The sequence below is a fragment of the Phalacrocorax carbo genome, chromosome 3 (assembly GCF_963921805.1).
Source record: "Phalacrocorax carbo chromosome 3, bPhaCar2.1, whole genome shotgun sequence".
Classification (NCBI taxonomy): domain Eukaryota; kingdom Metazoa; phylum Chordata; class Aves; order Suliformes; family Phalacrocoracidae; genus Phalacrocorax; species Phalacrocorax carbo.
The window spans coordinates 6,615,240-6,635,328 of NC_087515.1; the positions used below are offsets into that span (position 1 = coordinate 6,615,240).

The window sequence follows — 20,089 nt, forward strand, 5'->3', positions numbered from 1 at the left end:
CCTCAGCCACCCCTCATAAAACTTATTCTCCACTTAGATGTGCCAAGAAAGGTTCAAGCAGCCAAAGTCATTTTCAGATGCTGCTTCAGCCATCATTTTGATTAACTTCACGTGACTGCGAAGGAAAGACTGCAGTTAGCCTCTGCAGCAAGACCCCAGCTGGAGATGTGTTCCTGGAACATGGCAATAAAAACACGCAGTGCCTGCACTGTGCCTGGGGTGCAGACACGCACCTCGCACTGCCTGCCAGGAGAAGCCAAAACACCCTGCGTCGACAGTAAGAACGACTACAGCTCTATTAGGAAACAACATTTATGACAGAACGCTCTTGCATACATCAATCTTTGTACTGGTAATTAACATTTTTATATGACTGATTTTTATCAAAAGACTCTTTGTTTTTCCCAGCTTTTTTTTTAGGAGTAGCTTTTAGTCTTTTTGGTTTAGTGCTCTTCTTTAACGGGACTGCCTTTTCACCAACAAATGAATCATTAGAGCATCTCTTCTTTTTCAGCGTGGTGCCAACTCTGTCCTTAGGAGCACGAGGCTGATCTGGACTTTTCTGTGGTGTCTTCCACTTCTCTCCACAGCGCTTCACTCGGATCTTTCTTCCCATCAGAACAGAGTTGTTGAGTTTCAGAGCAAGATGTACAGCGTCCGTATTCTACAAGTTCAGACACTCCGTTTAAAAGCAGCATTACTTCCAGTTGATTGCTTTCAAATTAGTAGTTGTCTTTTGTTAATTTTTCTAAGCAAGATTTTACATCAGAGAGTGCTCAAACTGCTCTATTTATTGAATCATGCATCTCTGCTCTGCTCAGAAACACCAGCACACCCATGCAGCCCACGCACTGAAAATGGGCTATATAACAGCTTATGAGAGACATGAAACACAGAGGTAGGGAGACGAAGGAGAAACTGGGGAAAAAGGGTATTGGGCTGCAGGAAATTAACCAATGAAGATGAGGCTGGGAGACTGCCATGAGAAAGCAAGCTGTACTGAATCCCAAACGGAGAGCCAGGAAGCAAACCGGGAAGAATTCCATTCATATTTTGACACACAAGAAATGGGAGAACACTGCAGTTATACCAAGCGAACTCATCTGTCCCTCCTTTAAGTCTTCCCCTGAAGTTCATTTCTTTCACCCCAACATTTTACAACTTTTTTTTGTACACAACCTAAAATAGTTTGCTTTGTATCTGCTTCCACAGAACAGGTGTTCCAAGCTGCTTTTGACGTACACAACAATGTACATTTAATGTCACATACAAATGCGAAAAAAGTTACTTAAGAAAAATTTTATAAGGCCATAAAAAGGCAAATCCCAATCCAGATTCTGAGGAATTCCCAGCGCCCTGAAGCACACCACTCACCTCAAAGAGAACGTAGCCGAAGCCTTTCCCCAAGCCGGTCTTTCTGTCTCTCACAATTCGCACTGCTACTACGCCCCCACAGACAGAAAAGTGTTCGCGCACAGCATCATCGCTGATGTCTGCAGGCAAGCACAATGAATCAGATGCCTCTTCAGTCCGACACACAGCTTTAGAAGCCTGGCCCACATCCAAATATTTTATACTTGCCAATTAAGGTACACAAACATATGTATTTAAACATATATATTAATATATAATTTGACAGTTGCTGATTCTCTAGCTTTGAAATGTACAACATAAATCACAAAGAACGATGGCAAAGACCGAAATAAATCTTTTCAAATAATTTCATTTATCATTTGAACATAGCAGAAATTAAGATTCGTGCTACGTTTCTGCAGCTCCTTCTTATGCGAGAAACTCTGAGATTAATGCTGCTGATAATGAGTTTGAGCTGGCAGTTCTTAAAGTCTAATGCTCAGTCAATGAGCCATGAATTTTAGCTGAATGGGGGAGAAGGAATTTACAGTTTCCAACCACAGTTGCTATTCGATTTTTCCTGATAATGGCCAGATGTGTGAGGCCTTCTTAGTCTCACGCCTATGTGAGCAGACAAGTGTGATGTACCAGTACAAAAACACAGGTTATTCTCTTTTCCGTGTAGGTATGCGTCATACTACAGTAAATGCCTTTACACAGATATAATTGTATCTTTGCTACAGGGAGGGGCTGAATTTAGTAGCACAGGTTTAACTACAGCAATGGGACTTAGATGTGCTGAGAAAGGTTCAAGCTGCCGAAGTCATTTTCAGAGCACTGCAAGTGTCCAAACTGTTTTTTTCTGCAGGATGCACAGAGGAACATACACTACTGACACAAGCTCCACGCAACAGGCATCAGTTATGTCCTCGCAATCAGATTTGTCAACTATCCAGGTTTTCAGACAGCTCACACTTTAGGCTGAAGTCTAAAGCCTGTTTCTTTCAGCATTGCTGATCGCGATACCGGCTCTGGGCCAGGCCACGGGCAGAGGGCATACCTTCATCCCTTGTATTCATGCACCCACACCACCCCCAAGCAAGATGCTCATCCCAAACCTCTCGACTCCATTAATAACCTCATATGGACCACACCTGAGGGCAATCCCTTCGCCTACCTGCCAGTCCACTCAGAAGCAACTGGCTGTTCATCCAGCACTGACCTCAACTACACAGCGAGCACCTCCATGCAGGTAAAAACTGACTGCCAAGAGCTGCCTGGGCAGTCACTCACCCCATGGCTCGCAGGCAGCATCAAAATGAGAAGCCATCACTGCGTATCACTTGGAAGCAGTGCACAAACAGGTACCAGTACACATTTAACAGTTTAGAAAGCTACAGGCTATGCAGTTTAGTCGTATTTATTTAAAAAATACCAAGCAACAACAAGAACTGAAAGTGCTTGCAGTTATAGCTACAATAAAGAAAACAATCTGCAGAACTTGCCAGAAACTTACAACCCCTTCAGGTGTTTCAGTTAAAAAATAAAATGGCTATTTAAAAAATTAATACCAGTAGAAGATATTTAGCTACCTAAACATGCCACCCTAAATATCAGTAAATAAACCCCCCCCAATATCAACATATTCCACAGATGTTAAGCGACAATGCATAACAATCTATTTCGACTTACCGTATGAAAGATTTCCCAAGAATACAGACCGTTTATTGTCATGCTAAAGTAAACAAGAGATACAAGACAGTAAGTTATTTGTTACAAGGGAAAAAAAAAGACAAAGGAGAAAAAAAAAGGGCTGTGTGTGTTCTAGTCACACATCTTACCGTATTGTTTTTTGATGCAATGTCAACTCTGATGTGAAATCCAGTAGCAATTTCTGTTCCATTTCTTTTGTAGCCAAAAGCAAAAAAGTTTTAAAAAAGAAATGAATAAGCGTTACTGAATTGACAGTGTCACTGCGTAGCATTATTCCAAAAGCAAATTTACTTCTAAGTTTGAAAAAAAATGTTTTATTCTGATTCAAGCAAAAGAGAGGAGGTCATTTAAATTTATCTTTTTACACTCTGTAAATCTACCTCTTTATCACGGAATGAGGAATAAAACTGAGACTTACTCGTTTAGAGCCTTAATAGCATCACATTCTTCCTTGAATACAACATAGGCGTTAACGAACTTTGCATTAGGGTGCACCTTATGCCTGGAACATGAACAAGACGCATATTGTTTAACTCTGCGGGCGTGCAGTGCACAAGCGCTTCTTGTTAAACACATTTATGCCTCCTCTTGTTTTGTGCACAGTAATGACTTCACTTCTCGTAAAGGTCAAGCCAGCCCCTTATGCTCAATGGAGTCTCACTGTACGCCCTATATGTGCACCCTGATCAAGCTTCCTCAACTCATAAATATACCCAAAGCAACTAAAGGCTACCAGTGTCTTCCTCCTTCCTAAAATACAGGAAATGCAACCTAAGATAATGAACTACTTACTAGCATACCGGGCACGTAATTATTTTTCGCTTGTGAAGAAAACTTGTATACACACAAAAGTAATCACAAAAGTAAAAGAAACACAAAAATTTTAAAAAAATTAATATAGCCAAATATGTAAAAAACAACACTTAAAAATTATTTTTGCCTTGGAAAATAAAGCATGACATTCACAAGAGGAACCTACTTTATTGCTGCTAACTTTTTGGATAAAGTGTCTTCTGCTGGAACCTGTAAGATAAAAAGAGCTTCAGTTAAGCGAGCCTAGTGTCAATTTATCTCAAATGTTTGTCTTTGAAGACAAAGAGGAATTCAAACAGGTACCATTCCCACCCAAAGCAATGCAGCCAGTGCAGCGAGCAAATGACATAACTGACTGTTCCTAGAGATTGTCTAGAAAAGCCTCAGAATTAAAGAGTTTGCTCTGACTTCGTCTTATGCAGTTCTTGAGTTCCAAGGCTGTCACCTTCAACTATTTTACAGAGTACGCTGATTTACAATCCATGTGTCTTTGCTACTATGATTTAAAAACTGGGAAGTAATACCGTAGCTAAACAAGCAATAATAAAAGCATTCTCACAGAACCTTACATTCTTCTTACAGAGAAAATGCGCTCTGATAGCACCCGCTGCTGCTACAGGAGAGTAAGATGTAACGAAAGGAAAGATGCCCCTGTGGTAAGGTTTCCAAGGATTCTTCTAAGGGCCAAAAATACACATCCAAACCTGCTTCTGAACTAATGAATGCTACCCTCTGAGATCAGAAACATAGTTTTGTTATATAACATTAGAGAAAATAACCTACCAAAGACCGGAACCGAATGGATTTTATTTGTCCATACTCTTTAAAACGAGATTTCAGCGCCTAAACAGAAGATATTACAAATATTCAATGTCTTTTTGCATCCTGGTAATAACAATTAATGATAAGTATTTATTAGTAAGACTGTTTCGATGCTCTTTTCATTTTACTTATACAAGGCCTGTTAAAGGGCTACTAAAAATATGCAAGTAATTTGTAACTGTTCTTGTGTTTCTTGCGGCAGCTTCTTATTCTACAGATTGCCAAAGCTCAACTCATACCCCTTACTATAGAAGAAAGTATAAATATAATGTATTTTATGCAACAATCTGAAGTCTGATTTGCATTCAAAATCAGAAGCAGTCTCTAGCTTTGTAACTGTACTTCTCATTTATTTTTTTCACCAATTGTACTAAAGAAAGAGCAGTTGCACCCACCGCTGTAAAAAGCCCAACTCAGGTAAAACAAGAGAGACTGCCTCTAGGGGTTTCTGATAATGAGCGTTTTTAAATGCAATTTTAGTCGCAAATACACGTGACTTCTCAGCTGGCGACACCCCGTCAGACTAAGGACTGCTGTAATTCTCTTCATTCCTTTAGCTGACAGGATGCGCTCACGTACCTGCACAGTACAGTTGACAGGCAAGTTTCCAACAAACACTGTTCTTCTGTTTACCGTTTCATCAACCACCTTTTTCTTCTTCTGTTGTTTTACAGTAGTGCCTGCATCTGAATTAGCGACACTTTTGGTGACGACATGAGAAGCTGCTTTCTTTTGCTTTGCTTTGTTTTGAAACAATTTTTTCTCCTCCTCTTCATCTGCCCGCTCCAAAGCGCTCTCCCTTATCAGAGAAAGACAAGGAAATTATAACTGATGGGAAAAAAACAGGACTCGAGAGCACAGAATTGAAGCCTTCAAGATAAAATATTTTAACTTATATTTTAAGTTATGTTCAACATAAAATTTCAAACATTGTTTTGCTTATTATGCATTAAACAAACATATCTGACCATTCTGTAACACAGAACACTCTTCGCTGTCCCCAGGATATTACATTCCCCTTTTAGTGGATGTAATAAAGAAGAATTCAGAAGTAAATAATTTGATATCCTCTAAAACTGAGGGGAAGAAAGAAATTAATCTTTGCACGCTAGAACTAAGGAGAGATTTAATTCCTCCCGGAATCCCGGGCACTCACAACAGACAATCCTTTGGGATCCCTCTGTACTCTAAAAAAATCTCTATCTATCCAAACTTGCCACAGCAGCACAAACAGTAAGCACACCTGAGGCAGCCTCTTGGAAGGCTACCGACACCCGAACAGCAAACAACAGTTTCACGGGCACGGAAGATGCAACAACACACGGTGTCAGAGAGAGGGCACGGCGTTAGCCTCACGCTACAACCACGCAAACGTCACTATCTAACCTTCACCGCAGAGACTGGCTTCCCGCCGGCACTGACAGCCTCCTGCAGGTTCAACCCTGCGCGTTGAAGGGTGCGGAGAGCGCAACAGAGGAGGTCTGCCTCGCAGCAGAGGGCGAGTGTGCGAGGTCAACTAACCCTGCCGAAACCGCCTCTGCTCCAGTGACTGCAGCTCTGCCGGACAAAGCCAGCCGCGGTTGGAAACCATCACCCCGTGCCAGAGAGAACATTTTGTCTAAATCTACAGCCTTCAGGCCTGTTCGCTCTCTAACAGGGGATTTGCACTTCACAGACCTAGAACTTCACGAAGCTGAAAGCAATTACTACCTTCTGGGACAAACTACAGAAAGTTTTCACAACCTCCTTAAAAATAATCTTCTTAAACACAAGGTTCAAGACGAATAGAACTTTATAGATTCACTGAACTCGTATAATTAATCTGAATGATGCTTTTTTTTAAGCTTACTATAAAAAGGTATCATCTGCTCACCTCTTTGCCAATTTTTTCTCTGCTTTTGAAAGTTCCTTCTTTCTGGCTTTCTTTACTTTTATAGGAGGTTCTTGCGCGGCAGATGAGCTCTGGTCTTCTGACTCTTTCTCCGCTTCTTCAGTACGCTTTCTTTTCTTATTTTCCTTAAAAAACATTAAATCAAGTTAACTTGAAAGAGACAAAATTCCAGAAACGCCCTTACAGTTATTGTGAGCATTGTAATTTATTCGGAACACGGCTAACTGCAGCCACCAGCCGTAAGAAGCGGCGCTTCCCACACCCAGGCCTGCCGATCACGGGTGCGCCCCCGCCCCGCACTGACCGGGCCGGGGCGGGCAAGACACGGGCACGGGCACGGGCACGGGCACAACGGGGCACGGGCACGGCACTCACCCCCGGTGGGGCCGCCACCAGCACCGGCGGGGCGGCGGCGGCGCTGAAGAGATGCGCGAGCGGGGCGGCGGGCGCCGCGCCGGGGCAGAGGCTGCCCGACACCTGCCCCACCACGTACTCCTCCTCCTCCTCCTCCGCCGGGGCCGGGCCCGCGGCCTGTCCCCGCCGCCGCCGCCGCCCTCCGTCGACCGCCCCGCCTCGCCCCCGCGAGCGGGCGATGGAGGGCGTCCCCCCCGGCCCCGCCGCCGCCGGTTCCTGCGCCCCCCGCGCCTCCGCGTCCCGCCGGCGGGCCCCCATGGCTGCTCACACCGGCGCGTCACTTCCGGCGCGCGGGCCGGGGCCGCGCGGCCCCGCTGAGGGAGGGCGGCGGGAGCGGCGCCGTGGGGGGAGGCAGCCCCTCCGCGCCCACTCCCCCGCCCGGTTTGTCTTGTTTCCCTGTGGGCGCGGTGGCGGTGTGAAAGCACGCATCGCCGGCTCTCGGTATCGCACTCGTTTTGGGGGAGAAAAGTCCTGTTTCGTCCCCAAGCCCCTCAGCTCGGGGTGTTTCTCCCCACCCCCGCCCCCGCGGCTCAGGGTGCGGCAAGGGGTTAAAAACCCACCTTGCTGTTGCGAGAGCAACAGCTGGAGACAGCCCCCGGCCAGGATGAAGTTTCAAAATAAAAAAAAAAAGCCCACCAAACTAAAATCCAACCTTCCCCACAGCTAAAGCCCGCGCAAGACGCTCTCGGTGCCCTTGAGCGCAGATTAAACGAAAGCCGCCCCGCAGCCTGGGCTGGGCCGGGCTGCCCCCGGCGCGGGCAGCGGCTGCGGCTGCGGGGCCGGGCTGCGCGCAGGGCCTGGCGCGCGCCGTTTCGTCAAGGCGCGCGCTTGCCGGGGCGGGCGACCTCACGCTGAGGTCGCGCGAGGCTCGCGGGGCTCACGCAGCCCCCTCGGCCTGTAATGCGTTACAAACAAAACGGGGTTACAGACGGAGCGCAGGGCCCCAGGCAGTTAAGCAGGTGTTGCTTACACCGTCTTAAGAAGTTACTAGACCAGCAAAGCATCACTCGGGCAGCCGGTTTCCTTCTGGATTGTTTCATCTGTCCCTGGGATGCACAGCAGGATTGTAAAGCTTGTAAGGATTTTTCTGATGAAAAATCCCTGAAACGTGGTAGTTCTCAGGGCATTCGAGGACTGTGGCCTGGGGGACAGGAAAAGGAGGAACCAGTCGTACTTCTTCCCCCCAGCTCCGCCCTGTAGCCAGTAGAGTGCTCTGGGTCACCTTGCTGCTGCAGCTGCCTGGATAGGACTGGGTAACTGATCCAACTGGAAAAGACCCTTTCTTGTTAGGTTAATTCTCAAACAGATAACTTTCCAACCCAGGCTACAGTGCAGCTGATGCATAAGAAAGTTTGATTTGTTATTAACTCTCTGAAGTTAGGCACCTATTTGGGATCTCCTTTTAGACGTGCCTGTCCAGAATGTAATTTTGAATGCTAGATGATGTGGTAATAATTGGAAAAGCATAGAAAAGTACCAGGCACTTAAAGGCTGAAGCAAATACAAACAGCTCTTCTGTTGGAACATTCTATGCACTTTTTGCACCGCCAGCATTAGCAGTTTTTTTGGCAGCAATGTCCAACTGAAGGCAAAACAAGTAATCCAGCTACGGGATAAAGGTAAAGTGTTAGTCTTGACATGTGCACCAGGCACCCCGTGTCTGGCCTGCTGGATGCCGGGAAAGGTAGGGACCCTCATTGATGGGGTCAGCCCAAGAGAATACACAAATTCTTAAGAACTGGCAGGTGGATGCTGCACTTCTTGTATTGGCTTTTCCAATCTACTGGCACACAACAGAGCAGTTTTGTAAGTGACACAGGTGGGGCAGAACGGTCTCAACCATCCAAATACATTAGAATTACATTGGACAAGAGTGTCACCTGGCTGATTTCAGAGACTCGTAACTGCTGAAGCTCAGCAAAAGGCATATGGCCTCCAGGAACTCTGCCAGAGAGTGAGTTTGAGCCCTGCGGCGACAGGAAAATTTCACAGCATGATGGAAACTACACAGTAACAAGTATGTGCAAGCATTGGTGGAGACAGTAAAGGGAGTTGGGAGCAATGCAGCCAGCCTTCAAGCAAGGCGTGCTTTCTCTCAGCATATGTTGAGCCATCTACACTCTGCTATTCTCAATGCAATCAAACACGAGACACGCAAAACTGATTCTGTCACTCAGCCAAGGTGTAACGGATAATGGAGGGGTAGTTTGTCTCACTTCACCTTTCAGGTCATGGTCCGAGCAGGCACTCAGGAGTACGGGCACAGCCCAGCAGTCACTGCTAGTGGGGAAACTCTCCGAGCTGTAAGCACAGTGTGCATGCCAAGCAGGGAGCACACCCAACGTTTAAAGCTGCATTACAACATGTAACCTGAAAACAAGCTCAGATTCGGCTCACTGGAACATGGGATGCAATTGCCTGGCTAACAGTCTGCCAAAGGCACCTTCCTTGGTAACTGCTGGGACACGAGTAACGTGAACCTGAAACAACCGTTTACAGACACGCTGCACAGAAGAGGTGCAATGTAAGATATCCAGAACAGACTTCTGACTAGTCATTCAACTGTGGGAGACGTACAAACATCTCTGTATTAAAGAACAAAAAAATCCCATTTATGCAAAAACTCCACTTGGGAGTGGAGAGGTGACTAATGATCCCTCTTTTAAACAAGAAAACAAACAAATCCTCTCATGAAACACGAGAGTCAACAAATTTCTCATCAAAGCAAAAATGCTGGCACTAAAACTGAATGCTGCTCAAGAACTAGGAGTGAGTGGAGAACTGAACTTGCTCTTTCTTGCCCAGGTGTAGTTCCTAGTTAAATCAATACCAGTTACGCCTCCTGAGTCTGAAAGGCAGAACTGAACTATTATGACTTGGATTCTGTTAAACATATGTAAATATCCTCTGAGCAGCCCCACTGAGATTATTAACATTACTCCTGTCAGTCTCAGATCTCTGGTAATTACTAGCAGTCAATGTTTCAAAGGCTTATCATCGGTTGTTATTTATCAGTCTCATTGGTGACCTGTCATTTTGCAGGTGTAACAGTATTTTGGTGAACTGAACTACAGCCAGGCATGATGTCAGCAAATAACACTACAAGTTTTATTCTGGTTTCACTTCCATGGAATCTGAACTTGAGGAAGGCGATACTAGAAGTCAGCAAATATCTTCGGGAGCTTGCTTTTACACTGTCAAACTACCTGAATTAATGTGAATCAAAACTCATCTTTATCTCGACCGGTGCTGCCTTAACGATGTCAATGGGCCAACCTCTCCCATTCTGCTGAAAGAGAGGATGAATTTGAATTAATTGCTAAGAGGAAAATTAGGCCGATGTACCTGCTCTAGCTTATCCTTACGTGCCTATGACACTGTATCAAAGATCATTGGCTAAACCGATTCTGCAGCTTGACGTTTCAGTGAACGTACTATGGTTGCTTAATTAAACCGTTAGAAACAAAATCAAGGATTCACAAACTATGGCATTTTATTTCAGAGGCCTTTGCTTACATTTGTACAATATATTACATAATTCTCCATTTTCTGCAGAACCTAATATATATTTTATAGCTTTTTTCTATAAGCTTTTCCTTCACGGTTTGTCAACAAATTTTTACAGTCCTGTACAATTCTGAATACTTTGAAACCATTTTCAATAAAATCAGTTAACCTTAAGCACACACTACGAAGACTGAAAATGCTTTTCTTAGAAAAGTCAAATGTAAAGGATTCTGACACTCTAGCATCTACAAACAAAATGCTCTGAATTCTTACATGTTGTATTGCCAGAAAACAAAGAAAAACATGCCAGCCCCTATTTCCCCAGGCAAAAGAAGTACACAGAACTACAATTAAAACGGTAAAACAATCTGTACAATAAAGTACTGTGTATTAACAGTGCCAGGTATTAAATAGCTTGAATGAACACTTCCGCAATATACAAATGTCTTACAAAGGTATATAATTAACAGGAGAGAGCTTGGGATCCATACAACAGAAAATCAATACAAGTGAAAACAGTTTGAAGTTGGGTTTGGAATTTGTACAAGGCATTTTAAAAAATTAAATGTCTACCACTCAGCTAGCTATTTATTTTAAAAACAACTACCCTTTTGTGGCAGTGTTCATATCAGCAACCACAAATTATAACCTCGCACCTTACTCTGTCTTGAAGTCCTCTCCTTGAAGCTCGTAATAAAATAAGCATTACAAATGAAATATTTGTTGCTTTAAGGGAAAAGAAACATTTACAAGAAAACACAAAAATATAACTGTTATAATCCATTATGAATAAATATACACTTTAAACTGGCTAAATACAATCTTTATACATTAAGATTTAATACAGTTTGTTAGCCATTTTCTTCCTTTTTCATAATGTATTTTATCAAAATTAAAAAAAAATACTGTTTTATAGAAAAATGGCAAAGTACAGTAGTTTCATTCCAATTAATGGGTTCTTAAAACCCAGAGTAACCTATTTAAGCCTAATTCAAACCTGTAAACATTAGTCAGTCTTTTTTTGTTTTTTAAAGGAATCCTCGTATTTGGTTATCAGGACTGATGTCAAACATCCTACTAACTGCAGGTTTTGAATTGAATACATGTGCTTGACGTATACAATTAAAGCCACTGTAAGGTGACTTAGCAGTTAAAAAACAATTAGCTTGTACAAATGAAAATAGGTTCAATATTTGTCATAAATAAATGGAAAAATATCAAATGTTCCAGCTTTAACAAAATACCAGGGAATACAGTAAGCCTTACCACATTTATTTAGATCAACCCAACAACTATATGCTTATTGTACTGTCTCTACAGGCAGTGAACAGCCTCCATTTGCCACAGTGGAAGGCCTTCGAGTCACTGGACTTACAATTCCCAGACAAGTTGGAAACAATTATTGCTTGAGGAAAAGCAGTTTGTTGTACTTTTTCTTTGTAAAAGTGCACTTAAGTGCAAAGTTAGCTTGTCAAGAAACAACTTTAAATACAAAATAGTGCTTGTCTGAATTTTGTGCCACTGTGCAGTATAAAAAAAAAAAAAAAGAGAGAGAGAGAAAGAGAGAGAGAGTGGCCCTCAGCAGCCATTAAGTGCAAAGTGCTTTGGCAAGTCCTGCTGTCACCTGCACTCAACTGACATTCCATTCTGTGATGAACTTGACATAGATGGTTCTGCTAAAGTTAACATAACCGCAGCCGTAATGGAACTAGAGGAAGGTGATGAGGAGGAAGATGATGTAGTAGCAGCACCTGCACAGGAAGAGGAAAACACAGGTTATTAAAATTTACAAATTAAGCAATAAAAAAGTGTTCCCATTCAACAACAAGCAGTGGTATATACTGGCTCCAGCAACTGCTGCCTAGTAATTAAAAAGAAAAAAGCCTCCCCTCCCTAGTTGTTGTAGGAAAATGCTCTGACAGACAGCGTTGGCCGTGTGCAAGACAGCACGTTACTGCCCCTTGCAGCCGTGGTTCACTGACCACCCAGGTCAAGGGCCCAGCCACAGGATGCCAGAGCTCATTCCTGACCCACAAGCACAGTCAACTGTTCCCTTTCCTTCCTGTGGGAATCAGCACAGGCAGGGCCTTGTCCCAGCACTGAATCTGCACATACACCCTGCTCCGGTAACCAAGAAGCAATTACAGTTCCCGTGTGGTGATTGCAGCCGTAACACCTTACTACACGTGGCATTTCAGTCTTTCTTCTACTCGGTGAACTCTTGAATGTGCACACAAACAAAACGTGGAGAAATTAATCCTTTTAATGCTGCTAGAAGCAGGCACACTAGAACATCCCCTACAGCAACAGGTAAAGCAGCTTCAGGGAAATGAGAGATTTAATTGAGGGTCTCCCTTTAACTCATATGATAAATCACTTCTCCTAAGGGGAAAGCACTAACTAGACACAAGCAATACTATAGTAAATTACTGTGTAACTTGAAGAAAAGTTCTAAGTTATTAATAACCTTAGATACTTTGGTTCAATGCTTAGAAAAGTCTACTTTTCTGTATTTTTTTTCCTGTATAAATTAGTTCTGCCTAAACAGAATTAAATAGATTGTACGCCTTTTTCATGTTTTTCCCCTTACATAGTCACCAGATATCTGAACTCTACCCGCTAAAGATCACAAAATAACTGTACACAATGTTTTAAAAAAAAAACAAAACAGACAGATAAAACCACCTTCCCAATGGCACACCTAAATATCCCTAAAAATTTTCCATTTCTTATTAACACCTTAATAACATGACACGCAACTTAGCCCTTTAAAAGTAGAATTTAGTTTCTAGCACTTACTTTCCCGCTCTTTTTTCTTTAAGCGCTTTCTTCTTCGGTCAATGGAAGCCACCTCAGATTTCAAGGACAGGTAATGTTTCCTGATTTCCTGCAATTTTTCTTGGAGAACCGTTATGCGCTCAGCACTAGTCAAATTTTCCAAGTCAGCTGCAAGTTAAACAATCTCTGTTAATTATTGTATTGCAGCATTCCAAAAAACTCGAATTTCAGTGAAGTGGGAAGTACTCAAATCTTAGTGATGTGCTATGAGGTAGCAGACAGCAAAGCCAAGAAACACAGCAACTCAGGCTGCTGTTTATTACCACGAACTTTGTTCATTTTTTGTTATTTTTTAAAAGATACCATCATAGATACACTTTTTTTTTTTAAGGAAGTGGGAAATGAAGAAAATGCATGCATTGCCCTCCCCATCAGAAGGAAAAGAAAAAACCTAATATAACTGGTGAAAACATAGTAGCCAAAACTAGCTTTGAGCCTGTTGCTTTGAATCCTTGCTGGAGCTCAGTTTAGCCTAATACACCAGAAAGGTCACTCTTGCCTGACTTGTCTCGGTTGTTACAAAACAAGCAGGTTACAATCTGAATAGCTGTGGGGTGGTTCTAAACGAGTCCATGGCACATGGGCCACAAGGTGTAACTATACAGGACCTCCTTGCTGGCATCCCACACGGGGATGTCGATGGACACGGCCAGCACAGGAGCTGCCCCTCTGGCTGTTCCGAGCTGGGAGCAATCCACAGCATGGCACACAGCTGTGGGGTACACAGGCAGCAGGAACTACCTCGGTTCAGCCCCTTTCAGCCACAGGTAAGCCACACTGGAGACTTTCCATTCAAAGACATTTAAGAATCATTTAAACTGCTGTGGGGCTCAGAATGCACTTCATCAATCTATAATGAAGGCAGCACCAACGGACCAAAAGCCACAACTGTATCAGGCTGTGGGAAGATGAGGAAAGCTCAGAGACACTGCAAGTGCCTTAGACCTCTGCAACAGCAGGAAATGTGTTAAATAGCATTCCAAAGGCCAACTTCTGCCAAGCAAATTTAGTACATGCAATGTAGCCAAGGCAGAAAAAAAGGAAGGAGCAAAAGCCCTTCAAATGTGTTGCACAGGAAATCTGCCCAATGAATCTCAGCAGGCCAGTAAGTGACAATAAAGACCAATTACATCACACAGTCCTGAAGAACAGCAGAATGTAACTTGACTGTGAAGAAGTACTAGAAGAAAAATACTTTTAAAGTAGAGTAATGCTGAGACTCAGGGCTGAAAACAAAAAAAATGCAACGTCAGATTCTCTCACTACAGGAACAGGTGGCTAAGTGGAGAATTCTCTGGGTGTAAAAGAACACTGCTGGCAAAAAAACCCCAAACAAACAAACAAAAAGTTCAGCAGATGTGCCCGCACAGTGTGCAGTGCCAGCTCTTTCCCATTCCCAGTGTACACAAGGAACAGCTGCCTTCACACAGCCTGAGACAAAATGCAGAAAAGCATGAAGCACAATGCTCAGAGAGCTTCAGAAACTTGACATACACTAAGGTCATCTGTGGCTACTGAACGAGATACTATGGATTACTTTAAGGAGTAATTTAAAGCAGTTACATCACACAGTCTCAATTTGACCTTTAAAATAAAAGAGAAAGCAACTCATGCAACACTATATCTCCACGGTCAGTACTAAGGACAACAATTTATTGCTGACTAGACAATTAAATACCCAGATGCTGTTAGAGAGAGCTATAGCAAGTTTTTGCTTTTGAATAATTACTTTCAATTATTTGCTTATTGTTATATTGAGGAAGAAGGCTTCAATCACCTAATATCTTCTCTTACTTGTCATTTCTCCCCACTGAAAATAATGCTGCAATAGCGTACACACACAGAGCGGCAATTAAGAAGCTGCATTCATAACGAGCCATTCATAAGCTACCGAACTGTTTTTCAGATAGGCAGGATGCTTTCACTACTGCCCACCCCTAGCCATACGTGTGCCCGCAGCTGACTGACACAAATATGCTGAAAATTCTTAGTACTAGAAATAGTAAGCATCTCCTGGCTCACTAAGGCAAAATGGAAGAGATGGAAGTTGCACATCAATCATATAAGTGTCTGAACAATAACTGGAGAATGATGATTAAATCAGCAAGAAAATATCAACAAGAAGCCCATATAGTGGATCACATTCATGCCAGAATGACAGGTCTGCACAGGATGGCAAGAATAGCAAGCCAGTGCAGGAGCCGTATCTAAAATCAGTACTGGAAGAGTGTGATATAGGCTGTGCTGCAGTTGCAAAAGAAAATTTTTGGTTTTTTTTAAAATCAGTATGTATCACAAAATTAAGCAAACTGAGGATGGAATAATTTTAGGGGAAAAGAGCAAGACACACAAAATTCAAAAAGCCTTCTTATACTATACTGCAAGATTACACTAGGTGTGTTTTGAAGAAAATACTTACACATTTGAAAACTCCATTTGTAAACTTTGGGCAAACGATTATTCTGTTCTTTGAGATCAGACTCCTTCTCTCCATTTTTCCCACATTTTCCTGGAGATTGTGTTCTTGCAGGTGATTTGGTTTGGTGAGATTTCATGCCAGTAGAAACAGATTTTGCTGACTGAGACTTGGACACACTTTCACCAGCAGATAGTTCTTCACTGTCACTGCTGTTTGCTGAAGAAACGAGAAAGTATATTGTTACAAAACAAAGCAAACTTCCTGCCCAAACTAAAGCTTATCAGAAGCTACCCCTATGCTGATTTTCATGCAACAGGAGTTTGACCAAAATCCTTTTACTCTAAAATGATATAATCCAACCTAGTACAGAAGCTTGGCACACAACTCTTTGCATCACTGGTGCCTAAAGGCAGGGCCACAAAACAGGTACATAACGGGGCCCCTTGAATTCTGGCATGCTGGGAAAGGGAAACCTTGCACTGGTAACACCGTCCGGTGGGTTGCTGTGCAGGTCGATGCACAGCTATTATGCAGACCTCTAGGAACCAAACAGCTAGAGGGTGGACAGAAGTACCAGACTGTGGCTCCACAACCCACCCTGAATACCAGTAAGTATATTGCTGAAAGCATGTGTGCAAGAACACGAGGGGGTGGTGTAGGGACACACTTCTTTGTAAGGAGATTCCTGAATACAATCCAACTGCTCAAGGGAAGGTGCACTCTACTCCCAGAATGGTTCAAGACAGCATCACATTTGTTGCTTTAGAGAGATATCCGTAAATAAATTGCCTAAATTAGGAAAAAAGGCAAGGAGACAGTCCCTGTGTCAATGTAGGTGCAAAAATTATCCCTGTATTTCTGCTTATAGGCCTACACTATTTCTAAAACAGTTAGCAAGACTCACCGTTATGTCCCATCTCCTAATTTTAAATATGATTTTCTAATACAGCATTTGATACATACCAACCTCTATCCTGTTTTAGAAGTACTAGTTACAGACAAGCTTTTCACTCTACTCCTAGGACATGCATGGCAGAAATGAGAGTAAACAATTGGCCTTTTTCTTAGCCTTATGTCACACCTTTATTTATTTTAAGCTTTCTGTGCTGAAATGACTACCAAGAATCTGAATTTGCATGACATCATCTACAAAAACCATTAGACATGATGATCAAATTCTTTAATTGCAGAAAACCATCTTCAGCTGACCCAAAACAGAAGAACTTCACCTCACTGAAATTCCAACTTCAACTATAAAGCAACAGGCTGAACTGAACCCAGTTTTCTAATCAAACCACCCAAAGGAGAGTAACAAAATAATCTGTCTAAAAAACATGATTTATGAGTCATGATTGAAAGGATGAAGTTTGCTTAGCATTACAAAAATAAAACTCGGGTGGAAGCAGGGGCAAGAGATTGTAATTCAACAGAAGTCTAGTGAAGCACTGGAATAAAATGCCTAGGGAAGCTGCAGAATCTCCATCATTAGAGTTGTTTTTGAAAACATGTTCAATTAATATTTATAGAGAGACTTGAACCCTGAAAGCCTCTTTTGGTCCTGGTCTTTATGATCCAGCGATCACACTAGAGGACCAAACACCAAGATACATGTGGTATGAAAGGACTCTGGCTACAGAGCTGCCGTTGTCTGCTGGCTTAATGCAAAGGCAAGAGTTGAAGCTGCTAAAAAAGCAGCTTTAACTAGTATACCTGAATTTTGCAAAAAGCATTTTTTTGCTCACAACTAACACCACATTTTATTTATTTATTGCCCTTATTACAATACAGCAGTGCCTGAAGTCTAACAGAAAGAGTGCATACGCACCAAGGACTGTACACAGAACAAGAAACAGTTGTAGCTTTGTAGTGCTTACATCCTGATGAAGACATAGGCTGAGAAAAAGGGGTAAAATCACCGAATCAAAGGTAACAATGGCAAGGCTAAAAATGGTGTATTAGTTTTGCAAATTCAGTTTGTTTTGTTAGTTTAATTCCTGGGGTGAGGGAAGGAATAATGATCATGGAAGGAGGAGATTAGTGAAATGGAATGAAAAAGGATGAGAGAATATGAAGAAGAGATCAATGAACGTGAAGGATGGTGAGGTGAAAGCAAATACCAGACCAGAAAGTACAGACTTTTAGTAAAAGCTGCTGAAAGAAAGAAAAGGGGGCAGGGTGGAGGAATAGAGAGGAAAAAAAGCATAGTATATGCTCTCTATCCTCGCTTTCACTGCTTTTCTTACAGCCATCCTTCCAGCTTCGCTCTCCAGCTGACTGTTCCCTGATATTTTTTATTAACAGTAAGATGAGGCAGTAACTGATCTTGCTGTCTCCTGAATGCATGTGCAAATGTCTCTCTAATACACCTCTGCTTTTGTTAAGCTTCTCTTCCCCAGTGCTGTGGTTTCTATTCCAACTGGCTTGTACAACTACAGAAAAGCTGCAAAAGCTGCATTATTTACTGAAAATGTAACAGACGATATAGGCAGAAAAGAGAGCCTATATTTTTCTGGAATTAGTCTCATATTTCCTACTGAAAGAGAGATGAATCTCTATAAACTCATCTTGCACAAAATACAAAACATAATTTCATCCAGGTCCTCTCAGACGTGCAGCTATCACACCACAGATGTTCCTGTCCCAATTCTACCATGTGTGAAACACTCACTGCTCTTAGTCTTCCTGAACTAAACGATATTAAGGAACTCTTAGAAATAGGCCCAGAAATAACACTTAAAAACACTTTGGCATTCAGCAATAATAGTTTCTTCATTTAGACAGTATTAAGAGAACATTTTGCCCTACTACATTTCTTTATTTGCAGATTTCATCTCCTACAATTGTTCAAGCAAATGAAACAGCACTTTCACACATTTCATTTCACACTCTGCTGCTGGTACTTACTAGTTTTACTCTTCTTTTTGTTGTTCACAGATGTTTTGTGGCTTCTTTTCTGCTTTTTTGAGGAGCTGCCTCCTCCCTGAGCATCTTTAAGTCTTTTCTGGCCTGTACAGACTATAATTGAAGGGTGGGGGGAGAGAAAGAAACAGAAATTAAATAAATACATGCACTTGTGTGTTTTTCTCAGTGTCTCAAAAACAAAACAAAAAAATCCAACCCCAAAACAAAACCACCAAACCCCACACTTCAGAGCGTATGTTTGTAGATGACAATGCAACTGTTCCTGCCTATCCTTAATACGGCTCAGCTTCCTACTTACATTGACAAGAGGTGAAGGAAGATGGAAGGCAGACAAAGTCTGAGTGCATACATAAGATGATTGCAAGCAACTTCCCCGTATGCATCATCAGAATTTCTCTTGAATCACGTGGATTTATTTTTTTTTAAATACTGTGTCCTGTTTTTGTCTGGGATGGAGTGAATTTTCTTCCCAGTAGCTGGTATAGTGCTGTGTTTTGGATTTAGTGTGAGAATAATGTTGATAACACACTGATGTTTTAGTTGTTGCTGAGCAGTCAAGGACTTCTCGGCTTCTCACGCTGGCCTGCCAATGAGAAGGCCAGAGGCACACAAGAAGCCGGGAGGGGGCACAACCAGGACAGCTGACCCAAACTGACCAAGGGGATATTCCATACCATATGACATCATGATCTAAAGCTGGGGGGATTGGCCAGGGCAGGGCTGCTGCTTGGGGACAGGCTGGGCATCGGTCGGCTGGTGGAGAGCAATTGCTTTTCATTTGCATCACTTGTCTTTCTTGGGTTTTATTTCTCTTTTTCTTATTTTCCTTTTCATTGCAATTTGTTGTTATGTTATTATTTTATTTCAATTATTAAACTGTTCTTATCTCAACCCATAAGTGTTCTCACTTTTACTCTTCTGATGCTCTCCCCCATCCCATGGGGTGTGGTGGGGTTGCATGCGCACAGCTGTGTAGACCTTAATTACTTGGCTGGGCTAAACCATGACATACTGTAAATTAAATAAGAATATATTTATTTGAAAAACTTGTCAAGAACTACTGGAACTGAAAAACGTTCAAAAAGCCTGTCACACTTGGAAGCTGTGAGAAAAAAGTGAAACTATCACTTGTGTTCAGAAACTACATTAATTGGAAGTATTAGTAAACAACCTTAGCTAATGTTAAAGAACAAGCCAACAAAAAAAAGGCAAACTAAAAAAACAAAGGAAAAAGTACAGGTATTTGTGAGGGGAAAAAAGTAGAAAAGAAAGATAAAAGAATTCTAGTACACCTGTTAAAAGAGCAAATTTTAGGAGTTTTTCAAATGTTCCACAACCACCTGATGTACAGGTTAAAAATTACTCCTGTAACAAAACCATTTAAATTGAGAAATCCA

General features: G+C 42.3%; 2 protein-coding genes across 6 annotated transcripts in view; both read right to left on the minus strand.

The window, feature by feature from the left end:
* Positions 1 to 296: 296 nt before the first annotated feature.
* RBM34 (RNA binding motif protein 34) lies at positions 297 to 7,279 on the minus strand. Of its 2 annotated transcripts, none has more exons than XM_064445719.1 (10): positions 6,968 to 7,279; positions 6,575 to 6,708; positions 5,281 to 5,500; positions 4,663 to 4,722; positions 4,046 to 4,089; positions 3,485 to 3,568; positions 3,195 to 3,258; positions 3,046 to 3,088; positions 1,375 to 1,493; positions 297 to 664 (listed from the first exon to the last, which is right to left on the minus strand). In XM_064445719.1, exons 1-10 carry the CDS (start codon positions 7,262 to 7,264, stop codon positions 338 to 340), a joined length of 1,392 nt encoding a protein of 463 aa, XP_064301789.1. In that variant the 5' UTR covers positions 7,265 to 7,279; the 3' UTR covers positions 297 to 337. The 2 variants fall into 2 exon arrangements, with proteins under 2 accessions (XP_064301789.1, XP_064301788.1); XM_064445718.1 differs by having other exon boundaries at positions 6,575 to 6,717.
* Positions 7,280 to 10,474: 3,195 nt separating this feature from the next.
* Positions 10,475 to 20,089, minus strand: part of ARID4B (AT-rich interaction domain 4B) — a 91,757-nt gene continuing 82,142 nt past the window's right edge. For all 4 annotated transcript variants that reach the window (XM_064445725.1, XM_064445722.1, XM_064445723.1 and 1 more), the window contains 4 exons: positions 18,675 to 18,785; positions 15,771 to 15,986; positions 13,313 to 13,459; positions 10,475 to 12,264 (listed from right to left, as the gene is read on the minus strand). In XM_064445725.1, coding sequence (XP_064301795.1) covers positions 12,134 to 12,264; positions 13,313 to 13,459; positions 15,771 to 15,986; positions 18,675 to 18,785 — 605 coding nt within the window. In that variant the 3' untranslated portion in view covers positions 10,475 to 12,133. The remainder of the gene's footprint in view (positions 12,265 to 13,312; positions 13,460 to 15,770; positions 15,987 to 18,674; positions 18,786 to 20,089) is intronic.